The 20000-nt window shown below is 33.2% G+C and overlaps 1 protein-coding gene across 1 annotated transcript in view; it reads right to left on the minus strand.

Moving 5' to 3' along the window:
• The window catches only part of LOC137621987 (lachesin-like), a 492431-nt gene that overhangs the window by 11067 nt on the left and 461364 nt on the right, over nucleotides 1–20000 (minus strand). Inside the window, exon 3 of the mRNA XM_068352479.1 lies at nucleotides 1–133. This exon is cut by the window's left edge and continues 75 nt beyond it. Coding sequence (XP_068208580.1) covers nucleotides 1–133 — 133 coding nt within the window. The remainder of the gene's footprint in view (nucleotides 134–20000) is intronic.

The raw sequence follows: 20000 nt of genomic DNA on the forward strand, positions 1-20000 counted from the left end.
CCGGTTTGACATCTCTGATGTTGAGATACCAAGTTCGATGGCCGTCGTGGGATACTCCAATCCGATTGTTGCGTGTTATGACGTGTTGCCCGACGGTCAGGATCGCCGAGCGGTCTCTCTGGATCCAGGCTAACTGGAGTAGATTAGAACAGAAAAAAAGTTAGCTCGAATCACCTTGAATTAACTTCAACGAAGTTTGAAGGAGGTTATGTATTACCCCCTGTTTGTGTGTTTGTATTTTGTGTGTGTGTGTTTGTTTGTGAACAGCTTCCTGGTCACAATTTTAATCATTGAGTAATGAAACTTGCAGGGATTAACTGTTATGTAAAAAACCTGGAAATGATTAAATTGTCGAAGGTCAAGGTCACGGTCAACCAAAATGTCTAATCCACGTAATCAGCCATAAGTTTGGACATTGTTGTCACAGAGACTTCAAACTTGGTTCATATTTGAGTGCATAAAAATCCACGCCAATCAATACATGTTAAGGTCAAAGGTCAAGGTCGAGCAATAAGCTACCGCGGCGAAGGTCTGCGCTCTATTGAGTGCCCCTCTAGTTTCTTATATTTTAATAGCCGGTAATATATTTTTGAAACGCTGCCCGGTGATCCCTGTGAGTAAGGGGTGTCTCATTGGGTTATCATGGTAGAGGATGGCTCACGATTTCTAGGACAGTATTTGATCCCGGGCTATCGCTCACAACTCCACTCCACTGTAAGTTGATACAGTTGGGTTCATTAATTCCGGTACACTGGCGTCTCCTTAGCTTCCCGTGAAATGTACTGGAATTAATGAAGCCAACTGTACCAGCATATGATGGATTCCTGAATAATGTCATCGGGTAGCAAAATAACTCCTAATGATAAAAGGCGTATAATTAGAATATTTTATGTACGATGAGGAAATCTAATAAAAATCATCGTTATATTGAATTTCATCGGCAGAAATCACCCCTCCCATTATTAGCTTTTATACAATTATAGTAGGCCTACACAATGTCACTTCATATTTTCACACACACAAACACACATATCTCATACCTAACTACATCTTAGCTATGTTTTACACAATTGTTTTATGAGTGGGAACATCGGCATTGTTAAGATTGTTTGGTGCCATTAACTGTTAAGTAATAATTGATTGAGCCTCCAATTTCTGGACCGAGATATTGCACCATATTCATAATTACAAGGATAGCTATGGCACTTACATGTCAAATGTTCTAGGACCGAAGTGCAGTATTTTTAAGTTTCATGTGGAAACCTCAACTAACTTAATACAATTCAAGCATTTTCCACATCATTTTCCCTGTTGGAGCCCCTGGGCTTATAGCATCCTGCTTTTCCAACTAGGGTTGTAGCTTAGCATTTGATAATAGTAATAATAATAATATAATTATTATTAGCTAGGTCAACCTCATTTTCTGTCCCGGATAGTTTGAGCGTTCAATATCTACATTAAGTTATATTGGATATTAAAAATTTTACAACTAAATGTGTTGTATATTTGAAAATAGCAGGAGCTTTCGCACTATTTTTAAATATACAACGCATATAATTGTGGATTTTTAATACCCAAGATCTTCAGTAACGGCATGGTGTTTTATTCAAGATATCAAGTTATATACCATTATCGTCTTCCTTTGTAACATTAGTAACAATATATCTCACAACCATTCAATTGGATAGATTCCCTTGCCTATTAATGGTTTTGAATCCCACTTGGATTGTCCTACTAAATGAAACTTTTTAGAACGTTAATTAACAAAATGGAAACGATAATTGCCACATATTTCACAGAACGCTGGAAAAGACATGATGCTTTTCCACGAAATATAAAATCCTTGTAACCTTCTGTTTGTATTTGTCGTACTACTTTTTGTAACGTTACAAAAAAAAAAAAAAAAAAAAAAAAGGTACACGAATGCAACAGTAATTATTGCAATTTAGTAATAAAAGATAAAAGAATAGATTACGGGTAATAGCTACAAGCTGACATGTCACCAGAATGAATTAATGATTGGTAATTATCGGGAATCATAACTTCAGTAGATATTGATGGGGATTGTAGTATGCGTAATAATTAATTAGTAGATTAAGATTTGAAAAAACAGAAATTGATAAGTAGCTTAACAATAAAACATTTAAAATTTAGTATAATTAAAAACGAGTAAGAAATCCTCATGTTCTTTTATATATATATATATATATATATATATATATATATATATATATATATATATATATATATATATGTATATGTATATATATATATATATATATATATATATATATATATATATATATATATATATATATATAAACAGAGAGAGAGAGAGAGAGAGAGAGAGAGAGAGAGAGAGAGAGAGAGAAATTAATTAGTAGTTTAAGATTTAAAAAAGAAAAACAGAAATTGATAAGTAGCTTAACCATAAAACATTTGAAATTTAGTATGATTAAAAACGAGTAAGAAATCCTCATGTTCTGAGAGAGAGAGAGAGAGAGAGAGAGAGAGAGAGAGAGAGAGAGAGAGAGAGAGAGAGAGAGAGAGAAAAGAATTATTCACCAGCAGATGAGATTAGTTTGTTGTTTGCACAGAATTAATTGTTTTCAAGTGTTATAACCTTTTTATTTATGGTCGAAGCAATGCCTGGATAATCGGACGTGGATATACCGTCGAATACTGAGGTAATAGTTCGAGCACATCTGTGAAGTGGCTTTCAAATTGTTTTAGCAAATGTGAATTGATTTGCATGAGTTGTACAGTTTAGGTGTAGTGTTCCTTTTTTGTTTTGTTTAGCGTTGGCCATGAAAATGTATAAAGCTACATCCTGTTCAGTTCACAAATATTCTTTTATGACTGCATTGCCTTCTCCAGGTAAACTGTACTTGTATAATTGTTTTGTTAATGTTTATATTATTGCCATGACAATTGATTTATAATTTGCATCTCCTTCGAAAATGTGAAACAGTTTATCTTAAAGGTTCTTCTTCTTCTTCTTCTTCTTCTTCTTCTTCTTCTTCTTCTTCTTCTTCTTCTCCTCCCCTCTCTCTCTCTCTCTCTCTCTCTCTCTCTCTCTCTCTCTCTCTCTCTCTCTCTCTCTCTCTCTCTCTCTCTCTCTCTCTCTGGCCTTTATTCAATTTTACAGGTTAACAAAGCTGAATTTAAAGTTGATGGTTTTATACCAGGTGCTATTAATAGCATTCGAAAGAATAAAGGAAATTAATTGATACATTTATTCAAAAGGAAGCTATATAGATTGTGAAATGTTCTATGCTTTGTCACGGGTAAACGCGAAGTTATTTAAGATAAATACGGTAAATTGTTTTAACAGGAAATACGTTAAATTGTCTGCTTATTTTTCCTTTTCTTCACTGCTAAACTTAAAGGAACGAAACCAAGTTTAGCTTCAAGTCATTTACAGTAACCCATAACAATATATATACGAATACACTTTGAACTTGGAGAAAAACAAAACAATTGCGTTCAGAAAGAATTTAGGCAACCTTTAACAAAAAGTAAACTTTCTTTTTACTCGAAGTGAAAAGTTAAATAAACTCGTTACATCTTTTAATTTTGTGTTGGAGAGTTTGTTTGCAGATAGGGTTACCTGGCGACAGGTGCAAATAGCCAATCAAATGAGAAGCCACACGATCGTGACCTATAGTCCAGAGAGTGTGAGACAAAGCACAGCATAGAACAATTATCAATAAAATGGTTTACGCATGGTAATTATATAAATATATATATATATATATATAGATATATATATATGTGTGTGTATATATATATATATATATATATATATATATACTATATATATATATATATATATGTATATATATATATATGTATATATATATATTTACTGTATATATATGCATATATATTTACTGTATATATATATGTATATATATTTACTGTGTGTATATATATATATATATATATATATATATATATATATATATATATATATATATATATATATATATATAGATATATTTATCCATTCTGAGTGGGGATACCTTAACGTGGTGAAATGGTTTGTATGTTGCCATAATCAGCAAAGCTGTACCATTCAGGGCCACCTATGGTAGACTGTCCTTGAGCAATAAGGATCGAATGTCGAAGCAGGACTCAGTATATAAGCTCTCACAACAACACCTGCGTTACAGTTCACTCTAGGTAATGAGCAGAAAACCTACTCACTGCTCGAAACCGGTGTGTTGAAGGATGTGTTATACTTAAGTCCACGTAATTTATAATGTGTGTACATAAGTGACCATTTAGTGCACACTAACATTGTGATAGTGTTTCATACTTTGTACGTATTATTTGTACTTTCATAGTGTGTTGTGATATATTAAAGATGAATTGCGAATGATATGGTCTTCATCACCTTCCTAATGATAATATGTCCCTTTCCCAGTTACTGGCGGATTGTAGCAATGAAGAGAAAAAGATAATGAGTACAATAGAAAAAGTTAATTACAAAATTAAAGCCACCGAGGCAGCAATAATTTTTAATAAAACCTGCTTGAAAGAGGGTCTTCTCCCGAAATATATTATTATTATTATTATTATTATTATTATTATTATTAGCCAAGCCACAACCATAGTTGGTAAAACACACTATTAGCCCAAGGGCTTCAATAGGAAAAATGGCCCAGTGAAGAAAGAAAATATGGAAACAGAATAGTGTGTATGGGTATACCCTCAAGCAAGAGAGCTCTAACCCAAGACAGTGCAAGACTATGGTACAGAGGCTATGGCATCCCAATTATTAAAAATTATTGTGGTAGCCTATTGGAAATATCCCTGCCTGACAATCTGTGTGACGGGGGTTCGAAACCTGCTCAAGCTCAATAGTTTCTAATAGTATCTGCAACCTCACCATCCTCGTGAGCAAGGGATGGGGCTTTTAGAGGGAGCATATAGGGCTACCCGTCGAGTAATCAGCAGCCATTGCCTTGCCTTCCCTGGTCCTAGTTTGATGGAGACTGGGCTTGGGCGCTGATCATAATTGTGTGTATATTGTCAGTCTCTAGGACATTGTCCTGTCCCTAGCCTCTGCCAATCATGAGGGACCTTTAAACCTTGAAACATTTCCACGAATCAAACTCATGACTACAGCCATTAATTCACAGTCAAGTTAGATAGCACCTGTAATCGAGGCTATGCAATATTGAAATACTGGAAAATTTCAACGGTAATCCTGTATTTTGTTGGGATATTAAATGCTGTGTGCATTTTTCATCAGTAAAACGACAAAATCCCTTTGGGATCTTAATGATTGTATAAAAAAAAACTATCAAGTGAACTTAATTCATGCCGCTGACTATATTAAAAACTATCAAGTTAACTCGGTTCATGCAGGTTTCATATGTATAGACATTATTATTATTATTATTATTATTATTATTATTATTATTTTCTGATTTAGCTATCTGGTAGCAGAACTTAAATCAGGATGAAACGTATACCATGTTGAACCTTCACTTTGGGTAGAATACGCTTTTTGTATAATATACAGTATATTCATAATGTTATTACCTCCGCCAAAGAAGTTGGAAGGGTATTATGTTTTCGCCCGTTTGTGTGTGTGTGTTTGTTTGCGAACAGCTTCCTGGCCACAATTTTAATCGTAGAGTAATGAAACTTGCAGGGATTAAATGTTATGTAAAAAGCTGGAAAGGATTAAATTCGGCTGATTCTTGTTTTCTCATTCATCATACCATATTGTCAGTCTCTTTCGATAACAAAGAATATTTTTAGAAATATCTTTTCCAAAGGTGAGGCAACTTGTATTTTTTTTAAATATGAACATCAAAGACAATATATTTGCACATATTAGAATTACAGAAATCATTTGATAGAATAATCCCAGAGCAACAAGGGAAAATGTATCTGGATGTGAAAAGGATACAATTCATCAAAAGCTCACTCAGTCTCTCCCTTCAATCTGTTCCCATCAATCGGGGAATAGAGTATTATTTATTATTCAAAATATGTAATCATTTTCATGGGACAAGCCCCTAAGCCCATTAATTTACAAAGCAAACTTCTATAGAATAGAATATCTAAATCTGAAAACAGAAAAGGATATAGATTAACGGCTATATCAAATGATAAGTCAGCAAATCTCTGGTAGTGAGTATATAAAAAATAGGGAAAGACAAAGTTATGATATACCGTTAGGTATTGCGTATTGGTAATGTATACACTGACAGAGAGAGAAATGATATGTTGATTCCTTTTCTGCTGATTTCTTTCTACAATTTCGATTAAGGCTTTAAACTAAATTCGAAATCGTAAAGATTGTAAATAACTAGCCTTGATGGAAGTCATGATTGGTTCAGCTTGTAGCAAAGTTAGGTAACATGGATTGCTTTCCAGTTCTACACTGAGAAAGGATGAGAAATTTATTGAAATGACTGTTAACTGACAAAATAGTTGATTTTACTTGGTGAAATAAATGTATGCTAAAAAGAAAAATTATTTTATATGTTGTAAATTCTATTTCATATAATATAATTTTCGTCCATATATTTTCTTTAATGTAACAACGATACTTTGTAGGTAAAAAGATTTTCGTTTAGATTTGCTCCTGTTCAGTCATGGGTCAGCCTCTTTCACCACTAACCGCTACATGAACAGCTTGTATCTTGATTTGAAGATACCCTTACCTGAGCTTCGAGACTTATCTTTTCGACCATATTTTATACTGACGTCATATTATACGTATACACTCGGTAAAAATTATAATAATAGCTGTACAGACGTCCATACTTATGATATCCTTAAAATTGGGTAATATTCTTGAAAAACGGTCCTGGAAGAAAGTTATTTCTTCTTTGGTATGTATGGAAAATATAGAGAAAAAGTTACCATCGCAGTTATGTAATTATATCATGGAAAGGCACCACTATATGCCTAAAAAGTATCGTGTATTCTTGAAGACTAAATAATTCTTTGTTATGTGAACAAAATAAGTTGAAAAGAGATATACGAATAAGTCGTTATCCATGTTTTTGAGAAGTGAGCAAGTCGCCGTTTTTACTTTTTAGATGATTCCGTCATAGAACCATTAATGTTCAAGCCGTCGTCATTGATGCCGTTCCACTAACCACTGTGCTACTTAAAGTAGGAAACTGCATTTATCTTTCATTCTTCGCTATTGTTAGCAAAATTGTTGGTATGAAAACTCAGGTCTATTAAGTTGTGAAAAGATTACTCACGGTCCTGAATATTTTATCGTTGCCTATTTAGGGGCATCGATTGTTTTTCCAGTGTTATTGCTGTGTCATCAGTGGTATTATTTGGACTTGTTTGGCAGTATAATTGCTGTGTGAGAGGTGGAGTCAATTGCACCGAATTTGTTGACAGTTGCTTTTGCATGGGCTGTTCTGCCATTTTCACTGAATTTAATAGTTCTGCTGCTTATATGGTGATGCTATTTGGAACTGGTTTTTCAGTTGTTACTGTTTTGCCCGTGGTGATAATCACCTCCGCCAACAAAGTTGGAAGGTGGCAACAATTTTAACCGTAGAGTACTGAAACTTGCAGCGATTAACTGTTATGTAAAAAGGTGGAAATAGTTAAATTTTGGAAGGTCAAGGTCAAAGATCAAGGTCAAGAATATCCAATTCACGTAATCAGCCGTAATCAGGGCATCGTTGTCAGATACACTTCAAACTTGGTTCATATTTGGGTGTATGAAAATCAACGCCAATTAATACATGTTAAGGTCAAAGTTCAAGGTCAAGGTTGAGCAAAAGGTAAAGTAATAAGCTGCTGCGGCGGATGTTTGCACTCTATTGAGTGCCCCTCCAGTTGTAACTGGCTCCAACAGGAAAAAAATAGCCCAGTGAGGAAAGGAAATAAATTAAAAAGACTTAAATACTTATGTCAGCCTGTTCAACAAAAACAAAAACATTTTTTGCAAGTTTGAACTTTTTAAGTTCCACGGCAATAGTGCCACTTGGACTTAATTCAAGTTTCTACTGCACATGATGAAGCACTATAACTGAAAAAAAAAAGTTATGTCAGATCACCATGAAAGTTTCATGGATTGCATTCTATTCCTCGGGAATTTTCCCTTGGCTCCCCCTCCACAAAAAAAAAAAAGAAAAAAAAATGCCATATTTGGTTCCACATCCTTAGTATCCCGAAGTTCTACCTCACGCCACGTCCTTCGCCACGCCCCCTTCTCTATTTCTGTCACTCTCTTAAAGGAAAACAGGATTCATATAATTCTGATCCGTAATAGGCAATAAAACAAGCAAATCATAAAAAAAGTAAAGATACTTCACTATTTCAATTTATGTTTACTTACTCAATTGCATCAGCATTGTCTTCTGCGTCAGTGATTTTAACGCAGCTTTTAAAATTATATAATTAATATCGTATCTCGTAAACTATTTCGGCGAGTGTCTAATAACCAATGTGAATTTTTGCATTTCATCTTGTTCTTACTAATTTAGGTTTACACGGAATGTTGCGATTGGAGATTGTTTTTCACCATTGTGAAAACGGGTTTCTAAACACCGTAAATGTTGGTCCTTTATATTTTGAAACAGTAAATATTTCTATCCAGAAGCCATAGTTACTCGAGTTACGATACCCAAAGCGAATAACGTTGCGAAGAAAAATAATTATTAAGCCCGTTTCAAACAAAAGTCTTCAATTTATTATTGTTTTCAATCATCATTTCCTACTTGCCTGTGGTTATTATTCATTCCCCCACGCACTAATGACACGTTTCCCGGACTGTTATCTCCCGCTTCACTGATTAATTATTGAATATGATTTATCAAAGCTTATGAACTGGTTAAAAAGCCATTCGTTACCGGGGACCGACCTGACGTTGATGAAGAGGTTCGCCTTGCGTCGGGTACAAGATGACCGAGAACCTCACAGTTACGGACTGAAGGGATTTTTATCATTGTAGCTGGATGGGGGAAAGTGCTCTCCTGTATTACTTATCTTACTTCTCTTAGTATTTAAGCCCATTCTCAATTTCAGTGTTGTTGTTTTTTCGTCATCTCTTTGTTATGGACAGTTTTTAGTTGACAGTCGAGGAAGTCTTTTAAAGTATATATGAAGTGAATACTGAAGAATTCTATGAAAATATACGTATACTTCTTTTAGTATGAAGTATTTACTTATAGTAAGATGTCTCTGTTGTGATGTCAGTTTAGGTATTACAGTATATTACTTTTGTAATACATATCTTACTTCCCTTAGTATTTAAGCGCATTCTCAATTTCAGTCTGGTTTTTTTTTATGGACAGTTTTTAGTTGACAGTCGTGGAAATCTTTTAGAATACAGAAGAATTCAATGAAGATAAGTCTTTTAGTATGCAGTATATACATACAATGTTAAAATGAACGTTATTATAATCGGAAATTCTCCGTAAGAATATACTTTTCTAAGCTGTATTTCAGTAAAATGGAGGCGACCGTAATTTTACCCTACTCGGTTATTATCTTTTACGCGTTGGTGACCGTAATATCACCCCTTTACGTCAATATATCCGTTTTTAAAACGGAAAATGTCTGGCAACATTTATTCCAGGATTTTTACCGGTTTTACGGCAAAATTTTAACAGTGTGTAGTAAGATTTAAAACGACAAATGTCTGGCAATATTTATTCCAGGATTTTTACCGCTTTTACGGCAAACTTTTAACAGTGTATAGTAAGATGATTCCGTTGTGACGCCAGTTTGGGTATTATAGCATATAACTTTTGTAATGCATATCTTACTTCCCTTAATATTTAAGCGCATTCTCAATTTCACTCCTTTTTTTTTTTTTTTTTTTTTTTTCGTTTTCTGTTTGTTATGGGCAGTTTTTAATGGACAGTCGTGGAGATCCTTTAAATTATTGAAGATATTTCTTTTAGTTTGAAGTATTTACATATTGTAAGATTTTTCCGTTGTGACGCTAGTTTGAATTACCGCATATTTCTCTTGTAATACATATCTTACTTCTCTTAGTATTTAATTAGGTGCATTCTCTATTTCAGTTTTTTTCTCTTCTTTTTTCGCCTTCCGTTCGTTATGGTAGTTTTTAGTTAGCACTCGTGGAAATCTTTTAAATTATATATGAAGTGAATACTGAAGAATTATATGAAGATATTTCTTTTAGTATGAAGCATGTATATTTAATCACACGTATCCTGACTCTTTGACCTTAACTTTTGGGACGCCTGTTTGGGTATTTCAGTATATTACTCTTGTAATATCTATTTTACTTCCCCTAGTTTTTAAGCTCATTTTCAATTTAGTTTTTCTTTTTATTATTTTACCCTTAGTTTCATTTTTCGCCTTTTGTTCGGTATGCCGAGTTTTTAGTAAGCAATTGTACCAACCGTGTGTCACACGATCGTACATAGTTCATTTTGTGCTTGTATCTTCGCTCTCCCCTCGCACTAAAAAGAACCTGAAAAATCATGTCTGCTTTTTTCCTCTGTAACATTGTCGATTTCTCGACATGAAAATTCTTGTTGCTTTGAGATTTTGTATATAAAGGAGAGTGTTCTACAATAAACTAACTCAGTTGCTTTCACACTGCCTTTGAGTTCACAACCTTCTCTCGGCACGTTACACAATCGTGGAAATCTTAAAGTATATATGTAGTGAATGCTGAAGAATCTTATTAAAATATTTCCTTTAGTATGAAATATTTTCATTTAATCTTTGTTAAGCCAGTTTGGGTATTTCAGTAAATTACTCATTTTCGTTTACATTCTCTCCCTCAAAAAATGGTGTTGTAACTAATCTTTCTTATGCTTAAGTATTTGAATTAATTCCAGTTGTTCTCGTTCTTGCACGTGCTCTCTTGTGTTCTTCTGTGTTTGGTGACACATAATTATTATTATTATTATTATTATTATTTGTTAAGCTACAACTCTAATTGGAAAAGCGGGATACTATAAGCCCAGTGGCCCCAACAAGGAAAATAGTCTTTTGAGGAAAGAAAACAAGTAAAAATAAAATGTTTTAAGAATAGTAACAACATTAAAATTAATATTTCCTGTGTAAACTATAAAAGCTTTAACAAAACAAGAGGAAGAGAAATTAGATTGAATAGTGTGTCTGAGTGTACCCTCAAGCAAGAGAACTCTAACCCAAGACGGTGGAAGACCATGGTATACAGGCTATGGCACTACCCAAGACTAGAGAACAAGGGTTTGATTTTGGAGTATCCTTCTCATAGAAGAGCTGTATGCAAAATCCCTGCAAGTTGCACAACCATTTATCGCAGAATGATTTAATCTAATAAGCGCAATAATTAAGGAACGTCCTAAATATTCACGACAAATGAAGAAGTATACTTATAAATAAGACGATCTATGAGAAAGAAATATGAGGTGAAAACAAAGTATCAAGAATAGGGAAAAATGTATAAGTTATGAAAGTAATTGTTATAATGTGTCTTGGATAGCAACGGAAAAATAATGGAGGATTAAAAAAAAAAGGTTTTGCATGTATTTTTCATTGTGAAAAATGTTGCCGTTGATTTTTCTGCTATATTTGGATGTTCAAATAAATACACCTAAATACCGAATGCAATGATATGGATAAGGCCCAGAGATACAATGAACACTGTTGTCTATTCCGACCTAGATCCCTGATTCTGTGGACATTAGTTTTCCTTGACTTTTGCTTTACAACTGATGGTTGAATAAGGGATTTTAACCTTTCCTGGAAATGTACACTTTCTATTGTACCAACCGTGTGTCACACGATCGTACATAGTAACAACATTTCTCGTTTTTGTATATAGTCTCCTTTATATCTTCGCTCTCCCCTCGCACTGATAGGGACCTGAATAAACATGTCTGTTTTTCTCACCGTTAATTTTTGTTAACAGAAACCGTTGTTGGTTGAACTGGAAACAGCCTGTTATATGTTATGGCCCTTTCGGCCGCAATTCATGTATATATAAACTGATGTTCTGTAATAAAAGTTACTCTGTTGCTTTCACCCTGCCTTCTTAGTCACAGCCTCTCTCGGCCCGTCATACTATTATTATTAATATTATTTTAATTGTAACTTCATGAAATTTTTCTCTAGCTAGTGAAGCAAGTTACTGAAATGTAAATTTTATTCTCATAGAACCGTTAATAGTACAGTTGGCTGCATGAATTTCGGTCCACATAATTGCAAACTGAAAATTCATCTGGTAGCATCCTGCTATGTAAAATCAAGAACGTTTACCAAAAGGCTTGGTTACGTTAATTACTTAATAATGATAATCTGTGGATGATGTATATTATAGTCAATTAAGAAACACCGCAGTTTTAAGTGAATTAAAACTTTTGTGTTATGTCGTCACCCTATTTTGGAGTTACTTTATTCTAAGGGCTGCTTTTCTGGTCTTGTACAGCTGGGGAACCCTACTCTTTGTAGGACCTTTACGGTCATTTTATCATATGCATTCCAAAGCATTCAGCATTTCACACCGCATATTTCTTTTATTGTTAAATCCACATTATCAAAGCACTTGGAGAACAAGAACGTCTTCAGTTTCCTCTTGAAAATCTTGATATATTCAGTCTTTCGGGTGTCTAGTGGGAGCTCCTTGTATAGTCTCGGGGCTGCATATTTAAAGGCTCTAGAGCCTGTGGTAGACCTATATCTGTACTGTTAAATAAATCCGTAATTTTAATCAGAAATTCTCCGTTAGAATATACTGTTCTCAGCCGTATTTTAGTAAAATTCAGGCGACCGTAATTTTTATCCTACTTTGTTATTATCTCTTGCGGGTTGGTGAATGGAGAAATATTGAATTAAAAGCTCAAGATAGAGACGACTGGCGTAATCTAACCGAGGCCCTTTGCGTCAAAAGTCGTAGGAGGAGATGATGATGACCGTAATATCACCCCTTAACGTCAATATATTCGTTTTTAAAACGATAAATGCCTGGCAACATTTATTTCAGCATTTTTATTTTATTTTTTATTTTTATGGCAAATTTTTAAGTGTAGGTTACTAAATGTCTCCTTAGCTTGCTGTTATGTGTATCGAAACTCACGAATCGTTTACAACAATTGTATCTTTTCTCTGTGTGGTTAGACAACATGGAATGTAAACCGTGAATCATCTCAACACTGAATGGGAGGAGGAATTGTGAGTTTAATCTCGCATTTGATAAATTAATTCTACTAATACGTACAGTTTTAGTAGACAACCAATTGCCAGATTTCTTAGTTACTTTGGGAAATTAAAAGATTAGTGTTTCCTTATCTGTCATTACGAGATATTGAGTTACTCTTACTAATTCTTATGCCGCTGCTACTGCCATTAACAACAACAACAACAACAACAGTCTAAGCGGTAATCGTAATGAAAATTTATGATAATTATTATAGTTTATTATTATGTAATGAAGCGCTTCTATCCTTTGAGGCCAGTTTGATATTAAATCAATAAATCATTCAACCCTTTGAAAAGGCATTTTACACTTCAATAGCCTCTCAAACAATGAATATTTCTATGAAAGAGTGACTGTGAAATGTATTGTTAAAAGTGTTAATTGTTTATTAATTGGGTTGGATTCGTGATACTAAGTAGACGGAATCAGTAGCTTTAAAATTTAGTGAATTAGAAAAGCGTTAAAAAACGATAAATGCTGTGTCGCTTATAAAATTTTATTAAAGGTAACCTCTAAAGGAAGATAACCCTTGAGTAATCTTTAAAGGAAGATAACCCTTGAGAGTATTATACATATATATATATATATACATATATATAGATAGATAGATAGATAGATAGATATATGTGTGTGTGTATATGTAGATACACATATATATTATATATGCATATATATATATATATATATATATATATATATATATATATATATATTATATATGTATGTATATATGTGTGTGTGTATGTATGTGTGTAGAATTGTTGGTAGGTATGGATTTCCTAAGGTGGATATGTTTGAAAAGTACCGTCGGTTGGAAATACAAGGTTGACAAAGAAAGTTATTAATTAATATTCTTGGGAAAGAGTGGGAAAGGAAAATCGTTTCCTACGCTATATGTTACTGCTGTGGGGATGGAAAAGCAAGTTGATTTATGTTATAGTGGGAAGAATGGTGACTGGAAGTTTATTTGACAATTATTTGATTAAAAAAGGAAAATTTAGATGAATAAAATTGCCATTGTGAAGTGATGCCCCAAAATTGGGTTGGAGTTGTATATAGAAGTAGGATTATTATTATTATTAATAATATTATTATTATTGTTATTGCTTGCAGCCCTAGTTGGAAAAGCAGGATGCTATAAGCCCAAGGACTCCAAAAGGGAAAAATAGCCTTGTGAGGAAAGGAATTAAATAAGCTACAAGAGAAGTAATGAACAATATAAAATCTTTAAGAACAGTAACAACATAGAAATAGATCATTTCTTATATAAACTATAAAAACAAAATAGAAATAAAAAAAAAGCAAGTGAAAGATATATAAGATACAAAAGTGTGCCCAAGTGCACCCTCATGCAAAAGAATTGTTTGGTGAATTGTGTAAAATAAAAGATTTGGAAGCTAGAGGAGTAATTAAAGATTTAAAGTGACAGCGGGAACTTTAGGAACCTGTCTGTCCTTGGGAATATTATAATTCTTGTATTCTGTTGTTTTGATTATTGTTCTCTTGTCAGGTCTTCAAGATTACTTTCATCTTCAATTTTAAGATATAAGCATATTTATTGTTAAATTCCTTATCCCTGATCTGAATGTATCTACAAAGTTTTTCATAATTGACAATCCTTTGCATTTAGAGTATACCTACCACTAGAACCATGGAATACAGGTCTGCCTACCACCACTTGGTATCAGGTGTACCGTTAAGTCTAAGCCTTACATTTTTCTTTATTAAATTTTATACTTGTTATGACTGAATTATGAAATGATCATCCTAATCAATTCGCGTTGAACATTAAACTATCTATTATATAAAAATTACAAAATTATTCCCACAACACCAAAATGAAAGTTGTTTCTAGGAGCTTCACGCCACATAGTATTAGGTATGCAGATAATTCTAAGTCTAATTTATTTTTTAATAATTCCATTCTTTCTGTGACCAAGTTATGGTTGGAGCTTCAGAGTTTCAAACGTTTTACAAACACATTCCATTTGAGCGTGTTTACTTTGTCTCGTTTCATAATTTATATACAACTTATTTAGATTTTTATTTATTTTTTGTTTGTTTGTTTTGGCTATTACTCTTTTATAGTTATTCTTGATTTATCTGTATCTCTTTTGTACAGATATGCATTAATTTTTAGTTAATAGGTTAATAGCTCACTGCTTTTCAAATTAGGGTTGTAGCATGTAAGAAAGGAGATTAAAAGAAGTAAAAGGTGGACTGCCAAGATAAAAGGAGGAAAGAGGAAATCTTTTGCTTGGACACGGGAGAATATAAATGTAGCCATGAGGCAAGTGGGGAAGGAAACTAAGGCGACTAATACTTATAGAGGGAGAAAGGAAACAAGAATTAAGTAGAAAAATTAGGTATTCTACTGGGAAGTCTTTGCAGAGAAAAAGGTTTACTAAATAAGTTTCAGAATAGAATATGTAAATGGAGGGATACAGTCGGAAGTCAATCTAGTCTTGACCCATTAAGTAATTTGAAGAGTAAGATGGCATCCTGACATCTAAGGTCATTGACGCCTTGAAGAGTAAGAGCTACGATGTAAGGTTGTCAGTTGAGGATAACTGTACAAGATACTGATCAGGAGAGCAATTGATAGGCTGAGAAAAGAACAACAGTCTTAAGTGTTATAGGTGAGAAGTGGTGAAATCTTTAATGACAAGTAGGCTATAGGTATGGCAAGAGATGTGGGAATAGTAAAGAAGAATAATTGTAGTTATGTGATGGTCAATTTGATATAGAGATGTCTGTAAGAATTATAGGTTATTGATATATACTTTGCATGGTAAAGGTGTATGGTTGGGATTTAATTGAGAAAGTAAGAGAGGCCCTGAGATGGACTGAATTAGAAATGAAACTATAAGAGAGATTACTCGATTGCCATATGTGGATGAGATCATGGTGAGATAGATGGAGATATTAGTTCACCCAAAGTTTAACTGGGCTCCACAAGGCACTATAAGAGTTAGAAGACCCAAGCTTACATTGGCTGAGGACTATGAAGCGTTTAGTAAATGACGAATGGATATGTGATGAATCAAAAGCTCAAGATAGAAACGACTGATGAAATCTAACCGAGGAACTTTGCGTCAATAGGTGTAAGAAGAGATGATATATATATATATATATATATATATATATATATATATATATATATATATATATATATATATATATATATATAATATAATATATATATATACACATATATTTTATATATATGTATATATACATGTATATACATATATATACTGTATTTATATTTATATTATTATTATTATTATTATTATTATTATTACTAGCTAAGCTACAACCCTAGTTGGAAAAGCAAGATGCTATAAGCCCAAGGGCTCCAACAGGGAAAAATAGCCCAGTGAGGAAAGGAAATAAGGAAATAAATAAATGATAAAAGAAGTAATGAAAATTAAAATAATATACATTAAAAACATTAACAACATTACAACATATTTAATATATAAACTATAAGAGGACTTATGCAAGCCTTTTCAACATAAAAACATTTTCTGCGAGTTTGAACTTTTGAAGTTCTACTGATTCAACTATCCTATTAGGAAGATCATTCCACAACTTGGTCACAGATGGAATAAAACTTCTGGAGTATTGGGTAGTATTGAGCCTCATGCTGGAGAAGGCCTGACCATTAGAATTAACTGCATACCTAGTATTACGAACAGGATAGAACTGTTCAGGAAGATCTAAATGTAAAGGATGGTCAGAATTTTTAAAAGACTTTATGCAACCTGCGTAATGAACTAATTGAACGATGGTGCCAAAGGTTAATATCTATATCAGGAATAAGGAATTTAACAAACCGTAAGTTCCTGTCCAACAAATTAAGATGAGAAGTAGCAGCTGAAGACCAGACAGGAGAACAATACTCGAAACAAGGTAAAACGAAAGAATTAAAACACTTCTTCAGAATAGATTGATCACCGAAAATTTTGAAAGACTTTCTCAAGCCAATTTTTGTGTGCAATTGAAGAAGACACAGACCTAATCTGTTTCTCAAAAGTAAATTTGCTGTCGAGAATCACACCTAAAATTTTAAAAGTCATACAAAGTTAAAGAAACATTATCAATGCTGAGATCCGGATGTGGAGGAGCCACTGTCCTTGACCTACTTACAATTATACTTTGAGTTTTGTTTGGATTCAACTTCATACCCCATAATTTGCACCATGTACTAAATTTAGCTAGATCTCTATTAAGGGATTCAGCAACTCCAGATCTACATACAGGAGATGGAATTGATGTAAAGAGAGTAGCATCATCTGCATATGCAACTAGCCTATATATATATATATATATATATATATATATATATATATATATATATATATATATATATATATATATATATATATACAGAGACACTATGCCTCTGTACACCTTTCCATTCTTCAGCTACTTCACGTTTCATGACACTCATAAGAAGGTTGTGATTTTAATTAGATTTTTGTTTGTTCCATGGACTGATAATAAAGAATAAGGAATTAGGTTTTGAGAAAAAAAAAGCACTTTTTAACGGGTGTATTAGTTGTTTTTCATATCTCGTCTTTTGTAAGAAACTTTTTGTATTTGTACTTATTAAAGGGAACTTAGAAATAATTATTCATCTGAAAGAGGATTTTAAGAAGATTGATTTTTAAGATTTGGGAATTGTTCAGCTTAAAGTTGAAATATATAATTTTTCTTCCTCGAGAAACGAAGAAATGTATTAATATGCTGTTTTATGGTAAACTTTTGGAAGATTTTCTTCATATGAAAGAGCTTCCCGGGGATTTATTCATCTAAAAGGGGATTTCAGGAAGATAAATTCATCTTGATGAGGAAGTTTACGGATAGTAGTTATGGGTTGGCCAGAGCACCAGCCACCCGGTGAGATACTACCGCCAGAGAGTTATGGGGTCCTTTGACTGGCCAGACAGTACTACATTGGATTCTTCTCTCTGGTTACGGTTCATTTTCCACTTGCCTACACATACACAGAATCGTCTGGCCTATTCTTTACATATTCTCCTCTGTCCTCATACACCTGACAACACTGAGATTACCAAACTGTTGTTCTTCACCGAAGGGGTTAACTGCTGCACCATAATTGTTCAGTGGCTACTTTCCTCTTGGTAAGGGTAGAAGAGACTCTTTAGCTATGGTAAGCAGCTCTTTTAGGAGAAGGACACTCCGAAATCAAACCATTGTTCTCTATTCTTTGGTAGTGCCATAGCCTCTGTACCATGGCCTTCCACTGTCTTGGGTTAGAGTTCTAATGCTTGAGGGTGCACTTGGACACACTATTTTGTCTTATTTCTCTTCCTCTTGTTATATTAGAATTTTTATATTTTATTTAGGAAATATTTATTTTAATGCTGTTGCTGTTCTTAAAATATTTTTCCTTGTTTCCTTTCCTCGCTGGGCTATTTTCCTTATTGGAGCCCCTAGGCATATAGCATCCTGTTTTTCTAACTAATGTTGTAGCTTAGCAAATGATAATAATAATAATTTGCTCATTGAAAGAAAACCTCAGGAAGATTATTTCACACTAAATGAAAATTATATAAAAAATTGTTTGGCTAAAAGTAAATTTTACAGAGATTTCTTCATCTTTAAAGAAGAATTTATGAATATTATTTCAGGAAGTATTTTTTTTTATTCAAAATAAGAAGTTTTTATTATATTACTTCATCTGAATGGGAATACTATGCAGATTTGTTTTGTTTATTAGAAATTTTAGAAAGAGTTGCCAATATAAAAAGGAAATTTTGGAAAATACATAGCTCGTAAAAGATATATTGAAAATTTACTCTTGAGAAATCCATGAGATTTTGATATCGGGAAATAAATTTCATAGTTTATTAATCGAAACGGATTTTTTTTGGGGGGGAAAATTTGATTATGTTTTAAGGAGTTTTATTTATTTACTAAGTGTAAAGGGGGTTTAGAAATAAGTTATATCTTCTAAAATAGAATCTTAGGAAATTTTTGCCTATGAATATTTTAGGGAGATATGCTTATATGGAAGGTCGAACTGGTGTTTTTTAAAGAAACCAGGCAAATATTGCTTTGATTGTGAATTTTTGATGAACATAGAAATGCGAATTTTAACATTAGCAACAGTACATTACAATTCAATCTAGAATTAGATAAAAATTAAAATTTTCTGCCTTTTATTGATTCTTGTATACAAGCTGCAAGTTTTTGGAACAAATGAAGTATTGAAAAGCAGCAGGTTTGACATGGGTTTACGAAGACATCACACCAAACCATTCCTGCGACATTTCTGTGATTCTATTTCGACATCTGGGAATACTTGTAGACTTTATATTTACAGTAACAGTAGATATTGATATTAACAGAGTTTTTTTTTATTGCTTGTTAGTATCTTATTAAAATACTAGTGTACACGACCCGTCAAAATGACCGCTATATATGTATATAGATATTCACAGACGCATACGCACACACAGATTCAACTCTCTCCTTCCCCTCCCCATTTCCTAACTACAACTCGCTGGTTCAGCAATTTGTGGGAGATCATGGTTTCCGAGTATACCTCCCGCGGTAACCCCTCTCATTAGGGAATGACCACTCCCCTCCCCCTACCCGGAGAACGGGGAGAGATCGAATAGTCTGGCAATGCCACTAAGCGTGACAGGATATATATATATATATATATATATATATATATATATGTGTGTGTGTGTGTGTGTGTGTGTGTGTGTGTGTGTAGTGTATGTGTGTGTATGTATATATATATATATATATATATGTGTGTGTGTGTGTAGTGTGTATATATATATATATATATATATAT

Source organism: Palaemon carinicauda, chromosome 28 (genome assembly GCF_036898095.1).
Source record: "Palaemon carinicauda isolate YSFRI2023 chromosome 28, ASM3689809v2, whole genome shotgun sequence".
NCBI classification, from domain to species: domain Eukaryota; kingdom Metazoa; phylum Arthropoda; class Malacostraca; order Decapoda; family Palaemonidae; genus Palaemon; species Palaemon carinicauda.